Source organism: Dama dama, chromosome 12 (assembly GCF_033118175.1).
Source record: "Dama dama isolate Ldn47 chromosome 12, ASM3311817v1, whole genome shotgun sequence".
NCBI classification, from domain to species: domain Eukaryota; kingdom Metazoa; phylum Chordata; class Mammalia; order Artiodactyla; family Cervidae; genus Dama; species Dama dama.
Window position 1 is genome coordinate 51,052,243 of NC_083692.1, and position 27,741 is coordinate 51,079,983.

Here is a 27,741-nt window from a genome sequence, read left to right on the forward strand (position 1 = left end):
TATGATCATGAGCTGAGCTTTTGGAATTTTATGATAATCTAGTACATAACCCACATTAATCCTAATAAAATTCAATAATAAATAAGCGTCTTATTTGTTCCAGGCACTAGAGTTAGAATGGTTCATAAAACCAACTCCCCTGCCCTTGTGGAGCTTATATGCTGGAACGTGTGATCAAATTAAGCAATTACTAGGCTGAGCTCAAGATTGTCCTGGTGCCTATTTATGGGTCTTCTAGGAGAGTGGTGGGGTTTCTAGCTCTGACCTGCCCAGGGACAGTTTTTTCCACCTGAAGTTCTTGAGTTCCGCATCAAAAGTGACTGGCTGACTGTGAAGTTTTCAAAATGGGGGAAGGTCCTGGATATCTGAGAAAAGAATCCCAAGGAGGAGAATGAGGCTGATAGCTGAATAAGAAATTGGAAGCGAAGAGAGTCTGACCAACAGCAAGCAAATCTCTGGTGATTCAGAAGGATAGTTCTGACAGCCAAAACTGTAAGACTCTATCCTAGACTGAGGAATCTTCGTGTCTGAAGAGTTCCCGTTTGGCAGTCCAGGACCTAAACATTTGTGTAGGAATCTCAGAATCTGTCTCAGACTTCCTTTTGTATGGTTGGAAGATACTAGGCAACACCTACCTTGAAATGTAATAACTCCTGCCAAACCAAACCACTCACCATGTCTTCAATCATGCCAGTCCAATATTGGTGGTCTGTGCTTTTGCTTAGGGTGCATTCTATGCCTGCAATATTCCTCACTCCATATTCACTCCAGTATTTGAAGCAGTACTTGACCAAGAAATGAAATAAAGTGAATTGACCATGTAGAATTTTACCATACTGCAAAAGACCGGCCTTCAGGAAATTTATCCTTGATTAATTTTCGATTCAATTCCCTTTGATGACTATTTCAAGCTTTTGCCACTGTTTCTGCCAAATGTAAATAGGGAAAGTGAAAGTTGCTCAGTCAAGTCCGACTCTTTGCCACCCCAAGGACTATACAGTCCATGGAATTCTCCAGGCCAGAATACTGGAGTGGGTAGCTGTTCCCTACTCCAGGGGATCTTCCCAACCCAGGGATTGAACCCAGGTCTCCCACATTGCAGGTGGTTTCTTTACCAGCTGAGCCATGAGGGAAGCCAATGAGAGGACAATGGTAAATACAGAGGAAAGACTTTGAAATCAGACTTGAGTACACACTCTAGCTCTGAAACCCATAAGGACTGTGATTGCAGCCAAGACATACAACTGTTGTGAATCTTACAGTTTCTTTATCTGTTAGATTGGGATAACACATGACAGATGCTAGCTAGACTCATTGTGATCCTTTTGGGATATATACAAATTTTACATGATTATGTTATACATCTGAAGCTAATATATATCAATTATACATCAATTTTAAAATGCCGCCCAAATTGGGATAATACTAAAAACTGGGATCTAAGGACTAAGAGGATTCTATGAGAAAGTTTATTTAAATTAGTACATAGGAAGAGTGATCAATGTTATCTAAGACGGGAATAGGAAATAAAAATATGGGACTACAATGCATTAAACAAGAGATTGAATCAAAAAGTTTATTTGTAAGGTTCTAGGTTAGCTGCAATGAGGGATAGGCCACAAGAAATAGTACCTCTACTTTAAATGAAAATACAGTATGTCTAATATGAATTAAATTATTCAGTTTTAACAGTGTCAAATCAGTTAATAAAAGCACTTTACCATTCGTAACATTTCTGTTTACAAAGCCCTAAGAGCTGATAAGGATTGTTTTATAGTTGTAGCTTTTGATATTACCACAAAAATATAACAGTAAAGAAAGAGTATAATTTTACTCACAACCCCACTGCCCTAAACATCTATTTTCCCTTCCCAATACTTCTTCACTGGATATCTAATTTTTAGTTTTAGGATGATGGATACATTATGCCACTTAGTAGCTGCAATTATTTCTGTTTTACCTCAGATATGCAGATGAGACCACCCTTAGGGCAGAAAGCAAAAAAGAACTAAAGAACCTCTTGATGAAAATGAAAGAGGAGAGTGAAAAAGTTGGCTTAAAACTCAACATTGAAAAAACTGAGATCATGGCATCCGTTCCCATCACTTCATGGCAAATAGATGCGGAAACAATGGAAACCGTGAGAGGCTTTATTTTTGGGGGCTCCAAAATCACTACAGATGGTGACTGCAGTCATGAAATTAAAAGACGCTTGCTCCTTGGAAGAAAAGTTATGACCAACCTAGACAGCATATTAAAAAACAGAGACATTACTTTGTCAACAAAGGTCTGCCTAGTCAAAGTTACGTTTTTCCAGTAGTCATGTATGGATGTGAGAGTTGGGCTATAAACAAAGCTGAGTGCCAGAGAATTGATGCTATTGAACTGTGGTGTTGGAGAAGACCCTTGAGGGTCCCTTGGACAGCAAGGAGATCCAACCAGTCCCTCCTAAAGGAAATCAGTCCTGAATATTCATCGGAAGGACTGATGATGAAACTGAAACTCCAATACTTTGGCCACCTGATGCGAAGAACTGACTCATTTGAAAGGATCCTGATGCTGGGAAAGACTGGCAGGAGAAGAAGGGGACGACAGAGGATGAGATAGTTGGATGGCATCAACAACTTGATGGCCATGAGTTTGGGTAAGCTCTGGGAGTTGGTGATGGACAGGGAGGCCTGGCATGCTGCAGTCCATGGGGTCGCAAAGAGTTGGACACGACTTAGCAACCGAACTGAAGAGGAAACAGGTATAGTCATGTTAGATCCAAGAGAAGGAATTTAATTCAGATCACTTTATTTAAGGCTCATTAGTACCCCAGTAACAGAGAGATAAACCATTTTTTAAAGAGTAGGAGTGATGGGAAATCTTGCTCAAATTCTTAGACGGAGCCTATCATCAGAAGTCATTTCACTACCTTTACTTTGGGCCTTCGACCCTTCTTTTCCTCTCCTCTTTCCCATTGCTCTCACTTTTTCTTTCTTCTTTTCTTGTCTTGACCTGATCCTCCCACCCTGCTGCCCAAGGCTGTATCACACTTCAGTTGTCTTTTTCATTTTAAAATCTTCGACACGTCATAATTTATTCGACAAATATTTACTGAGCACTGATCACAACACACCCGAAACGATGTTCCAGGTTTCGCAACACAATGAAGAGTTTACTTGAATCACAAGTCACACAAACCGCATTTATCATTTTTTCCCCATCTCCTAAGAATCTTAGCTTTAGAGTAAACGTCACAATTCCCACTCCTTAAGCACACGTTTGCATCTCAACCACTTAACACAGCGCAGCCCTAAAGGACCCATAGGCGCCTGTTTCACCACCTAGGCAGGCCAAGCCTACCTAACTTCAACGCAAAACTTAATGGAAGAAGAGTAAATATCAGAAATGGCATTTTTAGGGTGTTCCCTAGAACCAAATTCCGCGCACCCTGTACAGATGCAGACATCCGTAATTGAGGCCGCGTCAACATCCAGAGAAGGCGTCCTACGTCTGCTTTTCTAGTGAGGCATTTTATTTTTGTTTATCTTACGAGCCGAGATTTTTTTTAAAATACACCAAGCAGAAAAAAAAAAAAAAAAACCTGTTGTTATGACAACAAACGGGTCTGGCAAATTCAGCCAATCAGCCTGCGGAAGGGTCTCCTGACTAGCCAATGGGAAGAGCGCGTCGTACGTAGGGCCGCCCAATGGGGGCGCGAGCGGCGCGGTATTTGAATCCTGGAACTAGGCGACTTCTCGAAGATCCCCAGCTTGCGGGCCCGGAGCGCAGTCCTAACGGCGCGGCGGAAGCTAGGGCTCTGTGTCCAGTCCTCGTCCTTCCCTGGGCGGGGCTGCCACTCTTGCCTGTCCGTTTCCTCATGGCGCTTCTCCGACGCCCGACGGTGAGTGGGCCGGCTACCCTCCGCACGGGCCTGGGGCCGGCCGCGCTGCCTGCTCCGCCGCCTTTCGCTTCTCTTTCTCCTCGGCTTCGAACTTCGTCCCAACCTGCGCCGCTTTCCTCTTCCTGCGCGGGGCCTGGGCCCTGGGGCCTGGCCGGCCCTGAGGCCTATCCCCGCCGGCTGACTTCTCCCTGCCTTGCTTCCGCTCTCCTGGGCCTGGCTCCTGGCCTGGCCGTCCCTTCCGCGGGGCGAGGGGAGTAGGAAAGCGCCTCGGGCCTGGCACTTGTCAAGTGAGTCCCTGGAGCGCTGGGCCTAGGACTTGGCAAGCGGTCCCCGAGAGCGCTTTGTTGTTAGAGAGTTATCTAAATACAGCTCCCTGGGGTTTTCTTCCTCTTTCAGTCCTTGCTAGCTAAGGAATCAGCGGTGGGGAAAGGGAGAAGGACGAAGAAATTACGCAGGCTGAAAAGTATTTCAGATGTTTAATCAAGCAACAGCTATGGCTATTTTTCAAATGTTTGCACATTTCACTTTGTATGCGTTTCTTGTTTATTTCTGCGCACGAAGTCTTACAAGGCTAATTTCGCCAATGTATGGGCTTGTCCCTTTAAAATAATTTCCTTTACTCAAGTGTAATAGAGATATTATTTGGAGCCATATGGCAGACTGAGAGAAGGTCCAAATTCATTTATTTCATCTTTGCAAAAAACAAAGTGTTAATGGTATTTTGGATTTTTTCTGTGGATTTGAATCGTACCTGGATCTGCTTTTTCCCTTGCTGAAAAGTAGAGGGCCTTGACACACCTGATCTCGATCCTCCTGGCTGTAGGCTTGTTAAGAGCTGCTGATTTCCCCTTCCAGATGGATTGACCTAGATTACCACTTCAACCCACAGGAAATTTCAAACTTTTTAAAATTGGCAGTGACTTGAACAGTGTGACTTTTGAGGATCCTAATAAATTGAATACATTCTGTATTTAACTGTAACCCTTTTGTGAATCTGACTCAAACTGATAAGTAATTTTGTCTAAACTACCCCATAAAGTGCTTTTATAGTTAAATTCCCCTCTATTCAGGTAAGGCTTGCGTTTTCCCCTGCCCATCTGTCTATTCTGGTAGGTCCATTCAAACCCTCTGTTGGAAAATATGTTAAGATTAGGACCCCTGATTATCAAGAATAGTACATGCTGTTTTTTCCCCCTGAAATGTTTATCACATATAATAAAATAAACTTTTCTATGTAAAACTTTTCTTGTTTTTACTAACAAGTTTTTGTTTCTAAGTGCATTCTGTCTAACGCATGTTAAAGGTCAGCTAACAATTTTTATTTCATACAATTCACACTTTCTCTGAATTTGAGATAAAACTATTTTATCCATGAAAACTTTTCTTTCTAAATATCCCTAATAAAAGAGAGCTTACATGCTATGGCCCCCTCAGAGCTAAAAGGCTGTCTTTAAAGATGTTCCTAATCTGAGCACTTCTTATTTGCAGAATCAAAACCTATTTTAGTTTTTAAACATCTAGCTTTTAAACAGCTTTTTAACATTGTATCTTAATTGCACTTGTTACTCATCTCTGTCCAGGAAGTTTTTTAAATAGATGCCATTCTTATACAGCGTCCATATAGTAAATAGCCACTTATCTGTGAAGCTCTCAGTGGGATTAAAAAAAAAAAAATTGAATGAGTGTATTTGCCTAATTTAGAGTGATGTTATAAATTGAAAGTAGCATTTTTAGACTTTCTAAAATTTACTTTTCCCTCTTGCAGATAGACCTCAGTAAATTCACCATTGCCAAATCAATTCTGAACCTGAGGATCTGACACCAGCAAAGTATTGTAAATTATCTCAACTTTCAGTAATATTTTTCCCTTGTTTTTTTTTTTTTTCTTTTTTTAGGTGTCCGCTGATTTAGAGAATAATGACACAGGAGTTAACTCTAAACCTAAAAGTCATGTGACTATCAGGCGGGCAGTTTTAGAAGAAATTGGAAATCGGGTTACCACCCGAGCCATACAGGCAGCTAAGGTAACGACTGTGAGGCCGCACCTCTGCGCAGTAGGCTGATCCTGTAGAGCGCTCGGCGGCAACACAGGCTGTCTTGCCCTCTTCACATTTCCTTTTCATTTCAGAAAGCCCAGAACACTAAAGTACCTGTTCCACCCACCAAAACAACAAATGTCAACAAGCACCCGAAACCGACTGCTTCTGTGAAACCAGTGCAGATGGATGTGTTGGCTCCAAAGGTAGGAAGTTCTGAGTTTACAAGCATACTTAACAGAGTAGCCAGTCTGGGGCTATGGTGTAAGGGCACCTTTATCATCACTGCTGCTTTTGAAGAGCATTGATAGCAGGAGCACTGCTTTAAGACAACAGTGTAGAAAATGAACATCTTTGTAGTAATGGTACCTTAATATAATGTTATGACGTTGAGTCACAAAGTTAAATATCTTAATACCTAAATAAATTTTGTGATCTCAGAAGAAAATTTGATAGATTTTATTAAATATAATTCACTATAAGAATGAACTTGCCTACGAAGGTGGTGAAAGCTTACAATTCTGAGACCTTCTCTCATGGAAGAACAAAGTAATGCCAGGATGGTGTTGAGAGATTGTAGTCTCCATGACTGGTCAGTTCAATTATAGTTAGAATGCTAGTGGACCAACTGGCCTGTTCATGTTCCACCGTCTTCTAGTTCATGCATGCTGTCATTCATAGATTACACAAAGTCATATAATTACAGTGAAGCAAGCACTGTTGTAAGTGCTGATAATACAACAATGACTACTCTTTCTAGCTCAAGATATTTATATAATTGTTTGCTTGAAATTTTTCAGTAAAACATTGGACATATTGGAGAAATAGGTTGAGTACTTACTACACACATCCAGTTGTGTTAAGGCTGTGTTTAGATATCTTGCCTTGAGGAAACTTAACTAGAAGGGGCATTTGTACCTGAAAATTAAATATGTAATCTGACGGCTTGATGCTTGGTACCCACAGGCAATGGATGACTGAATGCAGTGTCCCATCTAAAGGAGGGAGAGAATCATGGGGGATGGAGTGGTCAAGGCAAACTTGCTGAAGTAAGCGGGATTTTTAAGGATAGAGGAAAGCTGATAGGAAAGGTGGAAACAAAGCAGCAATAGGAATCAAGGCACCACAGAGGGAATAGGCCTGTAAGTTATGTCCTTCAGGGCAAAGAGTCAGCAAGTCTAATTTGGGTCAGAAGATTTTTGTGAGGAGCCAGGCAAAAAGTTGGACAGAAGTTTGCAGTTGGATTTGAAGGCCTTGGAATTTGGGTTATATCCCATTAGGCAGAGTGTATGGAAAGTTTGGAGGAGGAGAGAAGTGATGAAAGTGGTGTAGGGTGACCATGGAAGGGACATGTTAGAAGGCACTGCAGTTTCCTAAGCAAGGGCTGATGGGTATCTTGAATAAGCCTAGATCTCTCCTAAGTGCCCGCCCATTTACCAGTGTCTATGTGGGTGCTAAGAAACAACCTCAACATGCTGAGATGTCCCAGAACTCCTTTCAAGGACATCGTCCTGTATTCAGAAGGAATCCTTTGGATATGCTGCTTGGAGTGGAGGAGTGAGACCCTTAAGCACTAGAGTAGTTAATCCTGAAATTTTGGGAGAAAACTATGTTTTTGCTGACTCATGAGGCTTTGGAAAACAGTAGTTTGAAGGAAGGAAACAGGCCTTTTGCTAGTCTCTTTGCTGGGCACTGGGAAAACAAGGTGAGTGAACCAGCTTTCTGTTCCCAGGAGGCTCCCAATCAAACCCGAACATCAAAGTGAAGGCGTGTGCTGTAATACGTTGTAGCAGAGTCAGATGCAATCTTAGGACACGTACTGGGGAGTGGCAGCTAGAAATTCCGACGTGGTTTTAGATTTATAAATTTGCTTGAAACGCTAAATGTAGTGATAGTCATTATTCAAGGATAAGAATCTTTTATGGTCTAACTTTCCCTAAAACAAAAACTATATATAAAAGGAAATGAGCATGACTATTCATATTAAAATAAGTGTCTTTTATTTTTAATTATACAAGAAACAGGCATAAGCAAGCGAGACAATTCAGACATAGTAGAGTGCATTGAATAAAGGGTCAGTTCATTTTTACTATTCTCCCCACCCTCAAAATTCCACTCCATTGCATTCCCTAAAGGTAATCTCAGTAACTGACTTTGCCTTTCTACCACTGAGTATGCTTGTGTACACGTGTATACACAGTCACTGCTGCAAATCATGAACTCTCTGACTGAAGTCAACAGTTTTTCTTGGAGTCCTTCCTTATTGCGCTGAGTTGACATTATCTATTACGAATCTAGTAAGTAAAAGAACCCTGGGGCTTCGCTGGTGGCTCAGTGGTGAAGAATCCTCCTGCCAATGCAGGATGTGGGGGTTCGATTCCTGGGCTGGGAGGATCCCACGTGATGCAGAGCAACTAAGCCTGTGCACCAGCAAGGAGAGAAGCCACCACAATGAGAAGCCTGAGCACCGCAACTAGAGAGCCGCCCTAACTCCTGCAGCAAGAGAAAAACCCGCACAACGAAGTCCTAGCACAGCTGAAAGTAAAGAATAATTTAAAAAAAGAACTCTGTTTCAACAAAACTTGTGTAAATACCTATATATTTGCATATTTATATTTTATTTATTTATTTGGCTGCATTGGGTCTTAGTTGTGGCTTGTGGGATCCTTTGTTGCTGCGCACAGACTCTCTAGTTGTGGCGGGCAGAACCTGGACCACCAGGGAAGCCCTGCATATGTGTATTAATCTGCTCTCTTAACAGACCCGACTCATTAGACCCGACTCATTAAATGTTGGTGCTGGGAGAACTCCGGTAGCCTTTTTTCACACTCCACACATCCTTTACCAAAGAACCACGTCTCACGTTCAGCAGTCTCACGACTTTATTGTTTCTGAGCTTCTGTGAAGCTTTTGTTCTAGGGCCACTTTTGTGTTGGACAACTAGTTGATGCATGTTCTCTTTGCATGCAGCAGACACCGGCCAGTTTGGCCAGGGCACAGTTGGCTCACAGAACTTAGGTTATTATCTCCACAGGCAAGCGAGATCTTAGAAAGGATTTTATAGTAATTCAATTATGTTGGAGTCCAAAGGGAATGCTTTCAAGAAATTCTAAATTAAGGCCCAGAGCAAGTATCCTTGTCTTATCCTGGTGTCTTTTGGATATGACTAAACTTAGGTGTGCTTCTGAGTAGACACAGGTGAATATTCAAGCTGCTAAGGCATCTGAAGCACATACCTCTGTCGTCGTCGTCTTTAAAATGTATTTTTGTTTGTTTTTAACTGGATGATAATTGCTTTGCGATGTGTTGCTGGTTTCTGCTGTACCACAGGTGAATCAGCCATAAGTATACATATGTCCCCTCCTCCTTGCACCTCGCGCCCACCTCCCCCCCCACCCCTGTAGGTTGTTACAGAGCGCAGGCTTGGGCTCCCTGTGTCATGCAGCACCTTCCCACTAGCCATCTTTTTCACACGTGGTAATGTATATATTTCAATGCTCCTCTCTCAATTTGTCCTGTCCTCTCTGTTCCTCTGCTGTGTCCACAAGTCTATTCTCCACGTCTGTGTCCGTTCCTGCCCTGCAGATAATTTCATTAGTACCATTTTTTCTAGATTCCATATTTATGCATTAATATGTGATGTTTGTTTTTCTCTTTCTGACTTATTTCACTGTGTATAACAGGCTCTAGGTTTGTCCATCTCAGTTCAACTGACTCAAATTCATTCCTTATATGGCTGAGTATAATTCCATTGTATGTATGTACCACAGCTTATTTATGCATTCATCTATCAATGGATATCTAGGTTGTTTTCATGTCCTGTTTGCTGTATTAATAAATAGAGCTGTAGTGAACATTGGGTATACATGTCGTTTTGAATTTTGGTTTCCTCAGGGTATATGCCCAAGTAGTGGGATTGCTGGGTCACACAGTAGTCTTATTTCTAGTTTTTAAAGGAATCTCCATACTGTTCTCCATGGTGCCTGTATCAATTTACATTCCCACCAACAGTGCAAGAGGGATCCCTTTTCTCCACATCCTCTCCAGTATTTATTGTTTGTAGATTTTTTGATGATGGCCATTCTGACTGGTGTGAGATGGTGCCTCATTGTGGTTTTAATTTGTAGTTCTCTAATAATGAGTGATGTTGAGAGCATCTTTTCATGTGTTTGTTGGTCATTTGTATGTCTCCTTTGAAGAAATGTCTCCAAAGAAGGTCTTCTGCCCGTTTTCTGATTGTGTTGTTTGTTTTTCTGATATGGAGCTGCAGGAGCTGGTTGTATATTTTGGAGATGAACTTTTTGTCAGTTGCTTTGTTTAAAATTATTTTTTCTCATTCTGAGGGTTGTCTTTTCATCTTGTTTATTTCCTTTGCTGTGCAAAAGCTTGTAAGTTAAATTAGGTCCTATTTGTATATTTTTATTTCCATTAGTCTAGGAAGTGGGTCAGAGAGGATCTTGCTGGTGATTTATGTCAGAGTGTACTGCCTATGTCTTCCTCTTAAGATTTTTACATTTTCTGGTCTTACATTTATGTCTTTAATCTATTTTGTATTTATCTTTGTGTATGGTGTTAGGAAGTATTCTAATTTCATTCTTTTATAGGTATCTGTCCAGTTTTCCCAGCACCATGTGTTGAAGAGGCTATCTTTTTCTCATTGTATATTCTTGGCTCCTTTGTCAACAATAAGGTGCCCTTGGGTGCGTGGGTTTATCTCTACACTTTCTATCCTGTTCCACTGATCTGTATTTCTGTTTTTGTACCAATACCATGCTGTCTTGATGCCTGTAGCTTTGTAGTATACTTCTGTCTTCTTAAACCAGGCTTCCTGGTACTGATTGCCCCTCCTGGGGAGAGTAATGATGATTATCCCTAAAAAGGAAACCTTAAACTGAAGCTGCGCATACTTGTTAAAATGCACATCTGATTCTAGTCACTCTTGCTCAGTGCCTTCAGGGGATTCACTTCCCTTTGGATAAAATCTAAACTCCCTAGCCAGGTTCTCACTCACCTTTCCAGTCCATTTCTGTCACCTCATACACTACCCCCTCCATTCTCAAATCAATGCTCAGTCCCCAGACTTGCCTTTATTTCTTGGCTTCCCCTGGGACTTTGTACTCGTGTACCTTTGCCTACTTGATGAGTTCTGTGGTCTCTGAAGACCTTCCTAGGTTTCTCCCTAGAACCTCAGGTAGCTTTTCTTATTCCTTCTAGTAGTTCTTAAATTCTTGAGTAGTTGAGGTATACCTGTATACCTCTTGCTCACCTGGCCCTTCCTCAATTCAAGACCTTTTGTTTAAGAGGAAAGGGCATGATTTGAATTGCTCCATATCCTGTGGTTGTTACTGTTTTCTTCTCTAAGACTGGAAACTGTAATCGTTGAGCTATTATGTAAGTTAAATTTGTTTATTATCCTGCCTTCTTTCTATATTTTATTATGTTAATATATATTCTTACAGCCTAGCAGTCCTAGGCTATACTTTGAGAAGTACCTCTTATTCTTTAAAAAAAAGAAAAAATTAATGGTTTATTTATGCTTCATTACTAAAGTGAAGTGAGTGAAGTCGCTCAGTCATGTCCGACTCTTTGCGACTCCATGGACAGTAGCCTACCAGGCTTTGCTTGTTTTAACTCCATACAATTTTAATTTGTGTGATTTTTTTTTTTAAATAATCACCCAGTCAGGATAAGAAAATAAAATACTGGATGTCTACTTGCTCAGTCTTTGCTTCCTCCTGTTTTATTCATAGGCTGGAATGTGCTTTCCTGCTTTTTTGTTGTCAACAATTTCTCAATTTAGAATAAATTAGTTGATCTGAAGAAAACATCATGCTTGCTCAAGAGGGCACTGCCAAAGTGAACTATCAGCTTGAGGAATCTCTGAACCTAGGTGTCTAAGTTTCTTTCACTCAATAAATATTTACTGAACACCTACTATATGTCAGGGGGCCTTCCCAGGTCTAGCAGTGGTAAAAAAAAAATCCACCTACCAGGAGACACAAGACATGGGGTTCAATTCCTGGGTCAGGAAGATCCTCTGGAGAAGGAAATGGAAACCCAGTCCAGTATTCTTGCCTAGGAAATACCATGGACAGAGGAGGCCAGTGGTATAGTCCAGTGAGTGGCAAAGACCCAGCATCAGGGTCTTTTCCAATGAGTTGGCTGTTCTTATCAGGTGACCAAAGTATTAGAGCTTCAGCATCTGGTTTGATCACCTTGTTGTCCAAGGGACTCTCAAGAGTCTTCTCCAGCACCAGAGTTTGAAAGCATTAATTCTTCGGCCCTCAGCCTTCTTTATGGTCCAGCTGTCACATACATACATGACTATTGGAAAAACCATAGCTTTGACTGTACGGACGTTTGTTGGCAAAGTGATGTGTCTGATTTTTAATACACTGTCTAAGTTTGTCATAGCTATTCTTACAAGGAGCAAGTGTTTTAATTTTCTGTCTGCAGTCACTGTCTGCAATGATTTTGAAGCCCAAGAAAATAAAATCTGTCACTGTTTCCACTTTTTTCCATCTCTATTTGCCATGAAGTGATGGGACTAGATGCCATAATATTAGTTTTTTGAATGTTGTGTTTTAAGCCAACTTTTTCATTCTCCTCTTTCACCATCATCAAAAGTCTCTTAAAAAAAGAAAAAGGCTCTTTAGTTCCTCTTCGCTTTATGCCATTAGTGTGCTGTCATCTGCATATCTGAGGTGGTTGATATTTCTCCCTGCAATCTTGATTCTAGCTTATGCTTTATCCAACCTGGCATTTCATATGGTTTACTCTGCATATAAGTTAAATAAGCAGGGTGACAATATACAGCCCTGAGGTACTCCTTTCCCTATTTGAACCACTCTGTTGTTCCATGTCCAGTTCGAACTTGCTTCTTGACCTGCATACAGGTTTCTGAGGAGGTAGGTAAGGTGGTCTGGTATTCCCATCTCTTTAAGAATTTTCCACAGTTTGTTGTGATCTACACAGTCAAAGGCTTTAGTTTAGTCAATGAAGCAGCAGTAGATATTTTTTTGGAATTCCCTTTTTTTTGTGATCCAACGGATGTTGGCAGTTTGGTTTCTGGTTCTTCTCTTTTCTAAATTCAGCTTGAACATCTGGAAGTTCTCAATTCACTTATCGTTGAAGCCCAGCATGAAAGATTTTGAGCATTACCTTGCTAGCATGTGAAATAAGTGCAATTGTGCAGTAGTTTGAACATTCTTTGGCATTGCTCTTCTTTGGGTTTGGAATGAAAACTGACTATTTCCAGTCCTGTGGCCACTGCTGAGTTTTCCAAATTTGCTAGCATATTGAGTACAGCATTTTCACAGCATCATCTCTTAGGATTAGAAATAGTTCAGCTAGAATTCCATCACCTCCACTAGCTTTGTTCGTAGTGATGCTTCCTAGGGCCCACTTGACTTCCCATTCCAGGATGTCAGGCTCTAGGTGAGTGATCACACCATTGTGGTTATCTGGATCATTAAGACCTTCTTCATACAGTTCTTCTGTGTATTCTTGCCACTTCTTCTTAATATCTTCTGCTTTTGTTAGGTGTATACCATTTCTGTCCTTTGTAGTATCCATCTTTGCATGAAATGTTCCTTTGGGATCTCTAATTTTCTTGAAGTCATCTCTAGTTTTTCCCATTCTGTTGTTTTCCTCTGTTTCTTTGCATTGTTCATTTAGGAAGACTTTTTTATCTCTCCTTGCTGTTCTTTGGAACTCTGCATTCAGATGTGTATATCTTTCCTTTCCTCCTTTGCCTTTTGCTTCTCTTCTTTTCTCAGCTATTTGTAAGACCTCCTGAGGCAACCACTTTGCCTTCTTGCCATTTCTTTTTCTTGGGGATGGTTTTAATCACCACTCCTGTAGGGATGGTTTTAATCACCACTCCTGTACAGTGGTATGAATTTCCATCCATAGTTCTTCAGGCACTCTGTCAGATTTAGTCTCTTGAATCTATTTGTCACCTCCACTGTATAATCATAAGGGATTTGATTTAGGTCATACCTGAATGGCCTAGTAGTTTTCCCTACTTTCTTCAAATTGAGCCTGAATTTTGCAATAAGGAGCTGATGATCTGAATCATAGTCAGCTTGCAGTCTCGTTTTTGCTGACTGTATAGAGCTTCTCTATCTTCGGCTGCAAAGAATAGAATCAGTCTGAGTTTGGTACTGACCATCAGGTTATGTCCTTGTGTAGAGCTGTCTCTTGTGTTGTTAGAAGAGGGTATTTGCTATGACCAGTGTGTTCTATTGGCAGGACTGTTAGCCCTGCTTCGTTTTGTACTCCAGGGCTAAACTTGTGTGTTACTCCAGATATCTCTTGACTTCCTACTTTTGCATTCCAATCCCCTATGATAAAGGACATCTTTTTTGGTGTTAGGTCTAGGAGGTCTTGTAGGTCTTCATAAAATAGTTCAGCTTCGGCACTAGTGGTTGGGGCCTAGACTTGGATTATTGTGATATTGAATGGTTTGTCTTGGAAATTAACCGAGATCATTCTGTTGTTTTTGAGATTGCACCCAAGTACTGCATTTTGGACTCTTTTGTTGACTATGATGGCTACTTCATTTCTTCTAAGGGATTCTTTTCCACAGTAGTAGATATAATGGTCATCTGAATTAAATTCGTCCATTCCTGTCCATTTTAGTTCACTGATTCCTAAAACGTCGATATTCGCTTTTGCCATCTTCTGTTTGACCACATCCAATTTACCTCTATTCATGGACTGAACATTCCAGGTTCCTATGTAATGTTTTTTTACAGCATTGGACCTTACTTTCACCACCAGACACATTCACAACTGGGCATTGTTTGCCTTTGGCTCAGCCTCTTCATTCTCTCAGAGCTGTTTTCTCTGCTCTTCCCAGTTAGCATAATGGACACCTACCGACCTGGAAGGCTCGTCTTTCATTGTCATGTCTTTTTGCCTTTTCATAGTGTTCATGGGGTTCTCAAGGCAGGACTAGTAAGTGATTTACCATTTCCTTTTCTGGTGGACCACATTTTGTCAGGCCCTGACTTGCAGGGACATGCCCTTTAGCCACTTCATGTAGCTGGATGACATGCCCAAGGCCCTGGTTGTCCCCCTGCTGGTCCTTGTGGAGTGTGTAAACCTTCACTGGCCATTGAATGTTGGTCAGTGTGCCGTCCGGGGGCCAAGGCAAAGACCCTGCTGCAGTCACCAGGAATGGGCTCTGGGAAAGGCTGGAACTGATGCTGGAGGACGCCCAGGAGTTGGGGGCACCCCTGCCTCACTGCTGCCATTGGCTACCCTGAGGCCGTTCCGTCACCCAGGAGCAGAGGGCACCCCGGCCTCTCCTCTGTGGTATATTACGAGGTTATAGATTCGTTGGGTAAAACACTAGAGAGATGAAACGTGTGTGTGTGTTGGGGTCGGGGGGCGCTATAGAGACAGATGGTAATTTTAAATAGGATGAATCTAATTGAAAAGATAACACTTAAGCAAAACTTGAAGAATGTGAGGGAATTACCCATGTGGATACAGGGACTGAGCCTTCAGGGAAGAGGGAGCCTGCTTGTGGTGAGGGAGGCCTGACCAGGAAGCTGGTGAGGAGCAAACAGTGGGGAGGGAAGTAAGAGATGGGTTAGCAAGGGAAGAAGGAAGGGCCAGATCGTGTAGGGCCCATAGACCCTACATGGGCCTACACTGTGAGGACCTGGGTTTCCATTTTGAGTGAAATAGGAGCTTTTTGGTTTTTTTGCCTAAAGTACATTTTTAACTAAAGGAGGAGACCATTTTTAAACAGAAGAGTTTATCTCCAAACACGACTTCATCTACTTGAATTATTCACCTCTTACTCTGAAATGTATTTGTTGGAGCTTTATTATTTATAAAAATGCATATGATGCTTTTAAACCCATTGACCCTGCATTTGTGATCAAGTCTACTCCTAAGGTAGTGATACATGCGCCTTCCCTTGTGGATGCAGGGTCCTTCTCCCACACCGCAGGACATCTCCATGAAGGAAGAGAACCTCTGCCAAGCTTTTTCTGATGCCTTGCTCTGCAAAATTGAGGATATTGATACTGAGGACTGGGAGAACCCTCAGCTCTGCAGCGACTATGTGAAGGATATCTACCAGTATCTAAGGCAGCTTGAGGTGAGGGGGCCTCTGTGGTTTGGTTGCACAGCAGTGCGGAATGTACCACACAGCTGGGAAGGAAATGAAATTCGCTTTTTTTTTCACTTAAAAATGTATTTTTTATTGAAGGCATAGTTGAATTACAATGTGTTAATTACTGCTGTACAGCACAACGACTCAGTTACGTACACATACATGTTCTTTCTTGTCGTCTTCTCCGTTATGGTTTATCACAGGGTGCTGACTGTAGTTCCCTGTGCTTGACAGCAGGACCTTGCTCACCGAGGTCAGCTTTGTGACTTCTCAATTCCACCACCAGGTGCTGCAGTCCATAAGCCCACACTTCCTAGATGGGAGAGACATAAACGGCCGCATGCGTGCCATCCTGGTGGACTGGCTGGTGCAAGTGCACTCCAAGTTCAGGCTGCTGCAGGAAACGCTGTACATGTGTGTTGCCGTCATGGACCGATATTTACAGGTGAGCATGCTCTGGGGACGCTTCACAGAAGAAAAGACCAAAGGCCAGTTTATGAGATGCCAAAGAACTTCAAGTGCTAGGAAAGGCGGTAGTTCAAGCATGTCACACTTCCAAAATTGCTGACCATTGCTGTTAGGTCAGCCTGCTGAAAAGTGCCCAGAGGAGATGCTGTCTCACCACAATCATTCATCGAAGGAGATAAACCAGCAGATGGTCTGAAAGTTCATCTGAAGCCTGTGGTACCTTTGGAGGCTGGTTCTCTAGGCCCACTTGCACGATTTCCATAGTTCAGTACTCTTTGGTGTTAAGCTCTCTTATCTGAAAAATGAAGAGTTTGGCTAGAGAACTTAATAGTTTCCAGCCAGTTGTAGCATTGAATCACTGTAGAAGAGGGAGGAGACAGAGTTTTCTTAAAAGGGTTGGAGGTATGTGTGGGGAGTATACTCAGAGTGTGAGGTCTAAAGCATAGAGGAAGGTAAGAAATGAAGCTGAGGCAGAAGAAATCATCAAAATATCAAACAGTAATGCAAGAACACTGACTGAGAAGAAATGCCAGACCTTAACTTCTAGTGTGTTATCTACCGACTGGTAGTCCTGCAGGTAAGGATTTATTGATTTATTTTTAATTAATTTATTTGGCTGCACCAGGTCTTAGTTGCAGCATGTGGGGTCTAGTTCCCTAACCAAGGATTGAACCCAGGCCCTCAGCATTGAGAGTTTGGAGTCTTTGCCACTGGACCACCAGGGAAGTCCCAAGGTTTTATTTATTTGAAGTCAACATTTATAATATAGGTGTAGGTCAAGTACAATGCTGCCCAAACAATACAGTAATAACTGTGTTGATAATAATGACCCTGAGAGTCTGCAAAATGCTAAGCAACCATAGAGGCATTGGTTTTCATTGTCCAAAAATCCTCAATGGTATAGAAAGCATTCTCATATTTTTGGCAGATTTTCAATACTGAGAGTTAAAGCAAAACGTGCAAATTCCTAGTTTAAAAAAAAAAGTCAGGAGAAGCACTTACACTCTAGATTTAGATTTCCTCTGACACTGAAGCATCTCTGGAAGGGTCTTCAGGCTGAATAATGAGTGTACTTTTGGTGAGGATTAAAGGAGCGCTTGAGGCACCCCTTCCTGGGCCCTCCTCACCTGTTAAACTCCTGCTTTTTCAGTTGGCCTCACTGTGACTCAGACCATGCTGAGTGCCACATCGGGGCTTCCCAGATCCTCAAGCTAGGACAATGCAAGCGGAGCACTGCCTGGGAGCTTGGTCATCAGGCTAATTCGTCCCTGTCAGCAATTGACTGATCTTGGGCTGGTGTCTGCATCTCTTATTAGGCCATCTAATTGTGAGGGAAAAAATACATACTGCCCAGGTTTTTTGTGAGGATTCGATGAGATGATTGAATCTCAGCCCTGTGCCTGGCACACAGCGAGCACTCCACGACAGGCAGGTGCCGCGGGCTGTGGTGGTGACTGTGGTCAGTGCTGAGGTTCCGGGGCCTTAAGACAGGTGTGAGCAGGGCTGATGTGGGCTTCTCCAGGATTTGGTTTCCTCTCACTTTCCTCCACCCAGAGCCCCCGTTCTCCTTGGCTAAGACTTCTGACACATTTTTCTTCTTTAGGTTCAGCCAGTCTCCCGTAAGAAGCTTCAGCTGGTTGGCATTACGGCACTGCTCTTGGCTTCCAAGTACGAGGAAATGTTTTCTCCAAACATCGAAGACTTTGTTTACATCACTGACAATGCTTATACCAGTTCTCAAATTCGAGAAATGGAAACTCTGATTTTGAAAGAACTGAAATTTGAACTGGGTCGACCGTTGCCACTACATTTCTTAAGGCGGGCATCGAAAGCTGGGGAGGTAAGTGCCTCCACTTCTCTAGGAGACTTTATTTTGCTCTTTGTCGTCTCATCCCAGAAATGATCCAATGAAAGGAAAGCTTATGAGTTGATAAGAAGCATTTCTTAGATAAGTCCTAACACTTGTCAGTTCTTAGAAGACTTTATGTTCTGTGTTTGTAACATGCTGTGGAACAGAGCAGTGCCTGGGAAGGAAAAGAAAGTTCAGTGGCTTTGAGCTCCTAGGTCTTCACCCAGAATTTTGCAGAAGAGTAATAACAGCTGTGCTTCTTTCCACCTCCACCTGTTTTTTCGTAGGTCGATGTTGAGCAGCACACTTTAGCCAAATACTTGATGGAGCTGACTCTCGTTGACTATGACATGGTGCACTATCACCCGTCCAAGGTGGCGGCAGCCGCTTCCTGCCTGTCCCAGAAGGTTCTAGGCCAAGGAAAATGGGTGAGTATTGAGTTTAAGAAGAAATGTATTAGCTATATTTTTGGGCCTCTTGACATGAAATGTATTAGCATTTTCACAGTGCTGTCCTTGAAACAGCTGTTAAAAGTCCACAGGCTTAAAAGAGCCGCTGGAATGATGCAGGTGGGAGACTGGGTGACAATGCCATGGTATATTACACATATTGTGTTACAGCATCCTCAAGAGTGAGGAACGCCACTAAGAACTTGTATCAGTTGTATCTTACTGTATCAACAGTATCTTATTGTATCATAAGATTTCTGGGTTATTTTGTTAAGTGAAACAAGCATGTTGTCAAGCACAGAAGATAAAGTAGGGCCAAGGCCTGACCTTATTTAGATGGGTAAAGATGAATTGAGCCACTTTCAGGTTCATTCAAGTAGTCAAAGATGTCAGCTGCTCCCTGGGTTCTTGTTTCAGATGCCGAAAAGGATAGCAGTGAAACATAGGTGGCTGTTGCCTGCAGTGAGAGTCAGAGGAGCGCTTTTGTGGATGAGCCCGCTCTTGACCACCTCTAAGCAGTTTTATTTATTTATATTTAAAAAAAAAAGCACTTATTTATTTGGCCTACACCAGGTCTTAGTTGCAACATGTGGGATCTAGTTCCTTGATGAAGGGTCCCCTGCATTGGGAGCACAGAGTCTTAGCTGCCGGACCACCAGGGAGGTTCCTATTAAGCAGTTTTAGAGTCCACAAACAGCAGAGCAAACACATTGGCCGAACCCAGGAGGCGATAAGACCCCATCTGATCACAAGATCACAAAGCCAAGGCAGATCCATGTGGTTCCAGCCTTGGTCTGCGTGGCCTGTGATGGATACGTGCAAGATTGCCGGGGCACCATGGTGGACCTGTTCCTCTGCACGGTCGATAGAGTTTACATTTTGCATAAGAAAGAATGGAAGTAAGAGAGAGGGGATATGTATTTGTGTGATGTATTTGCTCATTTTTCAAAAAACATAAAAATGGAAATGAATGAAGATGGATACCTCTGGGTGTGGGTATCAGAGTAGAAGGATGAGGGTGGGGAAGCAGGACTCCTGGTTGTAATTTTTTATTAGCTTGACTAACTTTTTTGACTTTTGAACAATATTGACATTCTATGCAAATCCTGAACTGGAATTAAGCAAAAAAAATGTTACTATATATTCAGAGTAGTAACAGAGGGAAGAATTAATTCTGGTAACTTTTGAACACAGCATTCTGACTATGCATCTATAGTGGGATGTGAAGGTCAACAAAACAAAGGACCAAAAAAGGTCACATATTTAAAGCTTGCTTGGGAGGTTTACTCTTCTGTTAATAGGAGGTTAATAGTAGTCTGTTATAATTCTGAAACTATTTATGTTGTAGGATAAAGCAAATAAGAGTAAAGTTTCCTTGGTGGCTGAGACAGTAAAGAGTCTGCCTGCAATGCGTAGACCCAGGTTCAGTCTCTGGGTCAGTAAGATCCCCCGGAGAACGGAATGGCAACCCACTCCAGTATTCTTGCCTGGAGAATTCGACAGAGGAGACCATCTATGGGATTGTGTAGAGTTTGACATGACTGAGCGACTAACACTCAAAGCAAATAAACATTCATGTTATTAAGGATGATAACGCTCACTGTAAGAAGATAAAATATTGTTAACAATTCAAAACAAAAGGAAAACCCTGTAATATTAATTCTTTTTTAGAAATATCAATAAATTTATAATGAAAGGACCAGAAAGAGTGATAATCCAGTAGCAATGAAGATGCCTACTGCTCACATCTTAGATACTCAAGGCATGACCCACTAGGAACCTAGGGCTCCTTTGAGAAATATCTGATTTCAGAACCATGGCAGGGGAAGTACACGGTGAGCCTAGAGCAGTTTATAACAGGTAGCAAGCAAATTCTCAAACATGAATGGGGTTACATCAAAAGAGGACATAGAAACTGGCTTGGAAGGGTTCCTTCTGACTACAGTTGAGCATTAAAAAGAATTATGATCCAATAGATTATAATACATTAAAAAATGCATGAGTCCATAATGATAAAAAAGGAAGGAAGGAAGATAAGGACAAAGGGAGGGAGTTTAAAAAAAAATTCAGTAGAAAACCAGCTAATTAGAAATAATGGTAGAGATAGAAACTCACCATTTTTAAACCCCCAGTGATAACTGATTCTAGCAAGGATCATCAAGTGATGCTTATAAGCTTTAGGTAAAATAATTTTAGAGAACAAGTTTCATATTGTTCTCCAAATATCACCCCTCAGTTGCATAGAGATTCTGAAGAAAACCTGTATCTTTGACAACCTGACTTGACTTCCTCATGCAGTAGGAAATATGCATTTTCCCCTATATAGAATTCATGTCCAAAATGTTGGATATGAATCTAGCCATCAGGAAACAGACAAATCCAGAATGTGGGACATTCTTAAACCAACTGGCCTGGATCCTTCAAAAAATAGTCAGTGTCATTTAAAGCCAAGAAAATAGGAGTTTGAAATTAAACACCAAAGACAAGAAAAACCAAATAAATGGACTGTGTGTACTTTTTTTTTTTTTTTTTCTGTGTGTACTTTGATTGGACCCTGGATATATATTAAAAAAAAAAAAAAATCTGTAAAAGATGTTTTTGCAGCAATTGGAGAGATTTGAATATTGACTGTATAATAGATGATATTATGGAACTGCTGATGTTTCTGATGTGATAAAGTTATTGTGGCTAGGGAGGAAAATATCAATACTTTTTAGGAGATACTTGTGAAACATTTAGAAGTGATGTGTCATGGTGTCTGCGACTCACTTCCTTTTTTATAATTTATTTTTATTTATTTTTGGCTACGCTGGGTCTTGTTGCTGCATGCAGGCTTTCTCTAGTTGTGAGTGGGGCCTACTATATAGTTGTGGTGTGCAGGCTTCTCATTGCAGTCCTAGGGTGCACACATTTCAGAAGTTTCAACTTGTGGGCTCTAGAGCGCAGGCTCAATAGTTGTGGCACACGGGCTTATTTGCCCCTCAGCATGTGGAATTTTCCTGGAACCAGGGATTGAACCTATATCCCTTGTATTGGTAGGCAGATTCATAACCCCTGAACCACCAGGGAAGTCCTACAACTCACTCTCACACGGTTCAGCCATTTGATGGCTTCAGAAATCACATACAACTTTTGCTGAACGATGTGAAAGTGAGTTGCAGAAGCTATGAGTTAGTGGCAGGGGAGAAGAGGAGAGAAAGTGGTGAAATATTAAGAATTGATGAATCTGCACAAAGAATATACAGAATTCTTTCAGTTTTTCTGTAGATTTGAGACTTTTTGACTTAAAAACAGGAGGCAAGGATGGGGAGGTGGGAGGGAGGCTTAATAGAGGGGCATATATGACATGAGTTTGAGCAAACTCCAGGAGATGCTGAAGAACGTGGAAGCCTGGCGTGCTGCAGTCCATGGGGTCGCAGAGTCGGACATGACTGAGCATTTATTAATGCTGTTGTATAGCAGAAACCAACAAAACATTGTAAAGCAATTTTCCTCCAATTAAAAAAAAAAAGCACACACACACACACAAAATTGGAGACAGAAAGCCCGCCGGTCCATGCAGGGCACATGGTCTTGGTACCAGTGGCTCAGTTTAGTCAACTGGAGCTGCTTCCTTGGCTCTAAACCTGTCAGCTGTAGGCCTCCCTGCTTACTGGGAGGTGATATCAAAATGCCAGGAGCTGTGTGTTACATCAAATTCACTCTTGCTTACTTCTTTTTTCCTTTAAACTATTTTAGGATTAAGGTTATATTGTGGTTTGTTTTCCCAATTATATTGTGCATGTGAAAGTGGTATGTTTTAGCTTTTAGAATTTTATCACGAACTGAAATCGTCAGATTACATTATCTTCATGCAAAATAAGTCTTACTATCAGTCAACAGCTGTGTTTTTTGCTTAAATTGTGTTCTCCGGGAGGCTGGGTGCACGTGCTTCTGAGTGCCGTGGGTTTTCTCGTTCTTAACGATGAGGGCCCAACAAGGGATCCCTGTGCGTTGTGTGCTCAAGTTGCTCCGGTCGTGTCCGGCTCTTTTGCAACTCTACGGGCTGTAGCCCGCCAGTCTCCTCTGTCCATGGGATTCTCCAGGCAAGAATACTGCAGTGGGTTGCCATGCCGCCCTCCAGGGGATCTTCCCGACCCAGGGATCAAACTTGCGTCTCTTGTGTTTCGTGCATTGGCAGGTGTGTTCTTTACCACTGGCGCCACCAGGGAAGCCCCAAGAGAGTCCTGGGAAGTCATAATTCTTCTGGGTTTCATAGCTTAGATTGCTGCTTATGGCCCAGTTTATTTCTTTTTTAAAAAAAAATTATTTTTGGCTGTGCTAGGTCTTCATGGTTGAGCATGGGTTTTTCTCTAGTTGCAGCAAGCAGGGCTACTTTCTAGTCACTATGCATGGGCTCATTGCAGTGGCTTTTCTTGTTATAATGCATGGGCTTAGTTGCCCCATGGCATGTGAAATCTTCCTGGACCAGGGATTGAACCTGTGTTCCCTGCATTAGCAGGTGAATTCCTTTTTCTTTTTTTAATTGAAGGATAATTGCTTTATGGTATTGTCTTGGTTTCTGCCATACATCAACATGAATCAGCCATAGGTATACATATATCCCCTCCCTCTTGAACCTCCCTTCCACCTCCCACCCCATCACACCCCTCTTGGTTGTCACAGAACCCTGGTTTGAGTTCCCTGGTTCATAAAGCAAATTCCTACTGGCTATCTATTTTACATATGGCAGTGTATATGTTTCCATGCTATGCTCTGCATTTGTCCCACCTTTTCCTTCCCCCTCCCCCTATGTCCATAAGTCTGTTCTCTATGTCTGCATCTCCATCACTGCCCTGCAAATAGGTTCATCAGTACCATCTGTCTAGATTCCATATGTATGTGTTAATATACGATATTTTCTTTTTCTCTTTTTGACTGACTTCACTCTGTATGATAGACTCTAGGTTCATCCACCTCATTAGCACTGACTCAAATGCTTTCCTTTTTATGGCTGAGTAGTTTTCCACTGTACATATGTACCACAACTTCTTTATCCAGTCATCTGTTGGTGGACATCTAGGTTGCTTCCATGTCCTAGCTATTGTAAATAGTGCTAGCAGGTGGATTCTCTTTTAAAAAAAAATTAATTTATTTTAATTGGAGGCTAATTACTTTACAATATTGTGCTGGTTTTTGCCATACATGGACATGAATCAGCCACAGTTGTACATGTGTCCCCCACCCTGAACCCCATTCCCACCTCCCTTCCCACCCCATCTTTCTGGTCCCAGAGCACCAGCTTTGAGTGCCCTGCTTTATGCATTGAACTTGCACTGGTCATCTGTTTTACATATGGTAATATACATGTTTCAATGCTGTTCTCTCAAATCATCCCACCCTCGCCTTCTCCCACATAGTCCAAAAGTCTGTTCTTTACATCTGTGTCTCCTTTGCTGTCTTGCGTGTAGGGTAATCATTACCATCTTTCTAAATTCTATATATATGTGTTAATATATTATATTGGTGTTTCTCTTTCTGACTTACTTCACCCTGTATAATAGGCTCCAGTTTTATCCATCTCATTAGAACTGACTCAAATGTGTTCTTTTTTATAGCTGAGTAATATTCCATCATGTATATGTACCACAATGTCCTTATCCATTTGTCTGCCAGTGGACATCTAGGTTGCTTCCATATCCTAGCTATTGTAAACAGTGCTGCAATGAACATTGGGGTACATGTGTCTCTTTCACTTCTGGTTTCCTTGGTGTATATGCCCAGCAGTGGGATTGCTGGGTCATATGGCAATTCTATTTCCAGTTTTTTAAGGAATCTCCAGACTATTCTCCATAGTAACTGTACCAGTTTGCATTCCTACCAACAGTGTAAGAGGATTCCTTTTTCTCCACACCCTTTCCAACATTTATTGTTTGTAGACGTTTTGATGATGGCCATTCTGACTGGCGTGAGATGGTACCTCACTGTGGTTTTGATTTGCATTTCTCTGATAATGAGTGATGTTGAGCATCTTTTCATGTGCTTGTTAGTCATCTGTCTGTCTTCTTTAGAGAAATATCTATTTAGTTCTTTGGCCCACTCTTTGATTGGGTCGTTTATTTTTCTGGTATTGAGCTGCAGGAGCTACTTGTATATTTTGGAGATTAATTCTTTGTCAGTTGTTTTGTTTGCTTTTATTTTCTCCCATTCTGAAGGCTGCCTTTTCACCTTGATTATAGTTTCCTTCATTGTGCAAAAGCTTTTAAGTTTAATTAGGTCCCATTTGTTTATTTTTGTTTTTATTTCCATTACTTTGGTAGGTGGGTCATAGAGGATCTTGCTGTGATTTATGTTAGAGAGTGTTCTGCCTATGTTTTCCTCTAAGAGTTTTATAGTTTCTGGTCTTACATTTAGATCTTTAATCCATTTTGAGTTTATTTTTGTGGATGGTGTTTAGAAAGTGTTCTAGTTTCTTCTTTCACAGGTGGTTGACCAGTTTTCCCAGCACCACTTGTTAAAGAGATTGTCTTTTCTCCATTGTATATTTTTGTAGCAGGTGGATTCTTAACCACTGAACCACCAGGGAAGTCCCCCAGTTTGTTTCTTAATCCTGAACCTTTTTCCCTGACTGCCAGTATGGATATCTGGGCTCTCAACTCCCCACTGGACACTGCCAGGCTGGGCGGTTAAGAGGGGACTGAGGTGTGCCCTTACTGTCAACCCTTTTGGGCCTGTTTATACTGTGTCCCTCTTTCCTTCCCCTTTCAGTGTGGTGACAGAGGCAAGCCTGAAAGCTTTGTTAGTTGAACTAACCTACTTACCTGTGCAACCTTCTTTAAAACGTAATTATTTGGGACCTTCACCATTTGATTGAGCTGAGAGTTTTGTAGTGTCTTAACTTAGTCCAGCTCAGAGGCAGAGTCATCCTGCGTTTACTGGCAGCTTTGCTGATACCATGATAGTGGTTGAGGCTGAGGCTGAATTTCCAGCAGGGAAGGATATTTTTATAGCTTTTACATCACTAATGTCAGCATATGTAAGATGTGCTCTCCTAAAGAAGAGGGGGTTTCATCTCGCTGCTGCTTTGCGTTGTGTTCCAGAACTTAAAGCAGCAGTATTACACCGGCTACACAGAGAGCGAGGTGCTGGAGGTCATGCGGCACATGGCCAAAAACGTCGTGCGTGTCAACGAGAACATGACCAAGTTCACCGTGAGTACTCTTCCCGTAGCTGGTCAGACTCCAGGTTACGGGTTCAGGGTATGAGAGGACGGGTGCGTATGTGTTTGTATCTTCATGTAAATACTTTGGCATGTGTGTGAGTATGTTTCACACATATTTCTCTAGTAGACCACAGGCTGGTTTATCTCAGGATAAACCCTGAGAGCTGACAGCCTTTACAAGAAGGTAGACAGGTTCCCTGTGTCCAGCCCCAGGCAGCTGTTCAGTGTATTAATCATGTTCCACCCAGCTTTCTGGGGAGGGTGCACCACGAGCAGGGAATGCTGGCCGGCATGTAAGGGCCCAGCTTGAGTGGCCCTGTGGAAGCCTCGGGTATTCGGGTGACCTCACGCAGGGCCTTTGTCCAGCATCTTTTAGGACAGTGACTGAGAGGGACTTCCCAGGTGGCACTAGTGGTAAAGAAGCCACCTGCCAATGCGGGAGACATAAGTGACGTGGGTTCAATCCCTGGGTGGGGAAGATCCTCTATTCTTGCCTAGAGAATCCCATGGACAGAGGAGCCTAGTGGACTACAGTCCATAGGGTCGCAGAGAGTTGGACACAAGTGAGCAACTAACACTACACTACACCTGAACAGCAAGCCTGGTGAAGGAGGCGAGGCAAGCAGCCCATTCAGGAAGTGTCCTGGGGGCTGGCGTCTGTCTCTTTGTGGCCCACTTGAGAGGAGAAACCAGACAGGGTGCTGTCCTGTGCCTGTGTGATGCTGAATATCAGAGCTCACCCAGGGTCTGGTGACGAGAGCAAGGCATGTATACCGAGTGTCCTCACGGTCTGGCGTGCGTCCTCCCTTGTAGCTTCAGCATGACTTAGCACACCAGGGAAGCAGTGTGTTTTTGGTCCTGAGAGTGTCCTCTGGGACCTGAGCACCAGTTACCGCTCACCTTTATGGCCAGTTACTGCTCCAGTGCTGGTGAATCTGTTATGTCCCAATGGCGCTAGATATGATAAACAGCTCCTACCTCCACCCCTCGTGAGAGAAAGCCTGTTCTCTGGACCTTGAAATCATTTGTTCCCCATTACCTGTGCTACCAGCTGGGTTTTATCCATTCCTAGGCATGGCAGGAAATTGCTGTAGAGCAGTGGTCACCAACCTTTTCAGCACCAGGGACCAGTTTCGTAGGAGACAATTTTTCCATGGATGGGATAGGGGGCATAGTTTCGAGATGACTCAAACACAAGTACATTCATTGTGCACTTTATTTCTATTATTTTTACATCAGCTCCACCTCAGATCATCAGGCATTAGATCCCAGAGGCTGGGGACCCCTGCCTAGAGCACTTGTGAACTTTAGTGGTTTGGCATCATCATACCCTTTGGAGATTGTGGATCTGGCCCTTTGATACTTGTAAATTAGACTAGGAATAAGGTATGAGGTTGGGGGCATTGTGGGGGGGCTCCTTACGTGTGCTTAATCGCAGATGACTTCTGCAGGCCATCAAGAATAAGTATGCAAGCAGCAAACTCCTAAAGATCAGCACGATTCCTCAGCTGAACTCAAAAGCCATCCAGGAGCTTGCCTCACCTCTGCTGGGACGGTCCTAGGCTCCAGGGCCCTGGGGAAGACTGTGTCGTCTGTGCACTTTGTCTTGCTGATCTGGAATTCCTGAGTTTGTATATAGTCGTCTGGTCTATCTCATGAAACCTCTTAGACCAGTTTTCTAAATGTATATTGAGGAAAAATAAAGCTATTGATTTTC

At 42.3% G+C, this 27,741-nt stretch overlaps 1 protein-coding gene across 1 annotated transcript; it reads left to right on the plus strand.

Annotated features, from left to right (window-relative positions):
* The first annotated feature begins 3,716 nt into the window (after positions 1-3,716).
* On the plus strand, positions 3,717-27,741 carry CCNB2 (cyclin B2). The gene is made up of 9 exons (XM_061157272.1): positions 3,717-3,889; positions 5,785-5,913; positions 6,018-6,131; positions 15,872-16,042; positions 16,344-16,502; positions 18,129-18,365; positions 18,662-18,802; positions 25,903-26,013; positions 27,476-27,741. The coding sequence occupies exons 1-9, from the start codon at positions 3,866-3,868 to the stop codon at positions 27,584-27,586; spliced, it is 1,197 nt and encodes a 398-aa protein (XP_061013255.1). The 5' UTR covers positions 3,717-3,865; the 3' UTR covers positions 27,587-27,741.

Excerpts from the sequence above, each read along its gene's own strand:
- CCNB2 (XM_061157272.1), top strand. The coding sequence starts at position 3,866 with ATGGCGCTTCTCCGACGCCCGACG. Across the intron at positions 16,503-18,128 it reads TCATGGACCGATATTTACAG|GTTCAGCCAGTCTCCCGTAA; the intron begins GTGAGCATGCTC and ends TTTCTTCTTTAG. Across the intron at positions 18,803-25,902 it reads TTCTAGGCCAAGGAAAATGG|AACTTAAAGCAGCAGTATTA; the intron begins GTGAGTATTGAG and ends GTTGTGTTCCAG.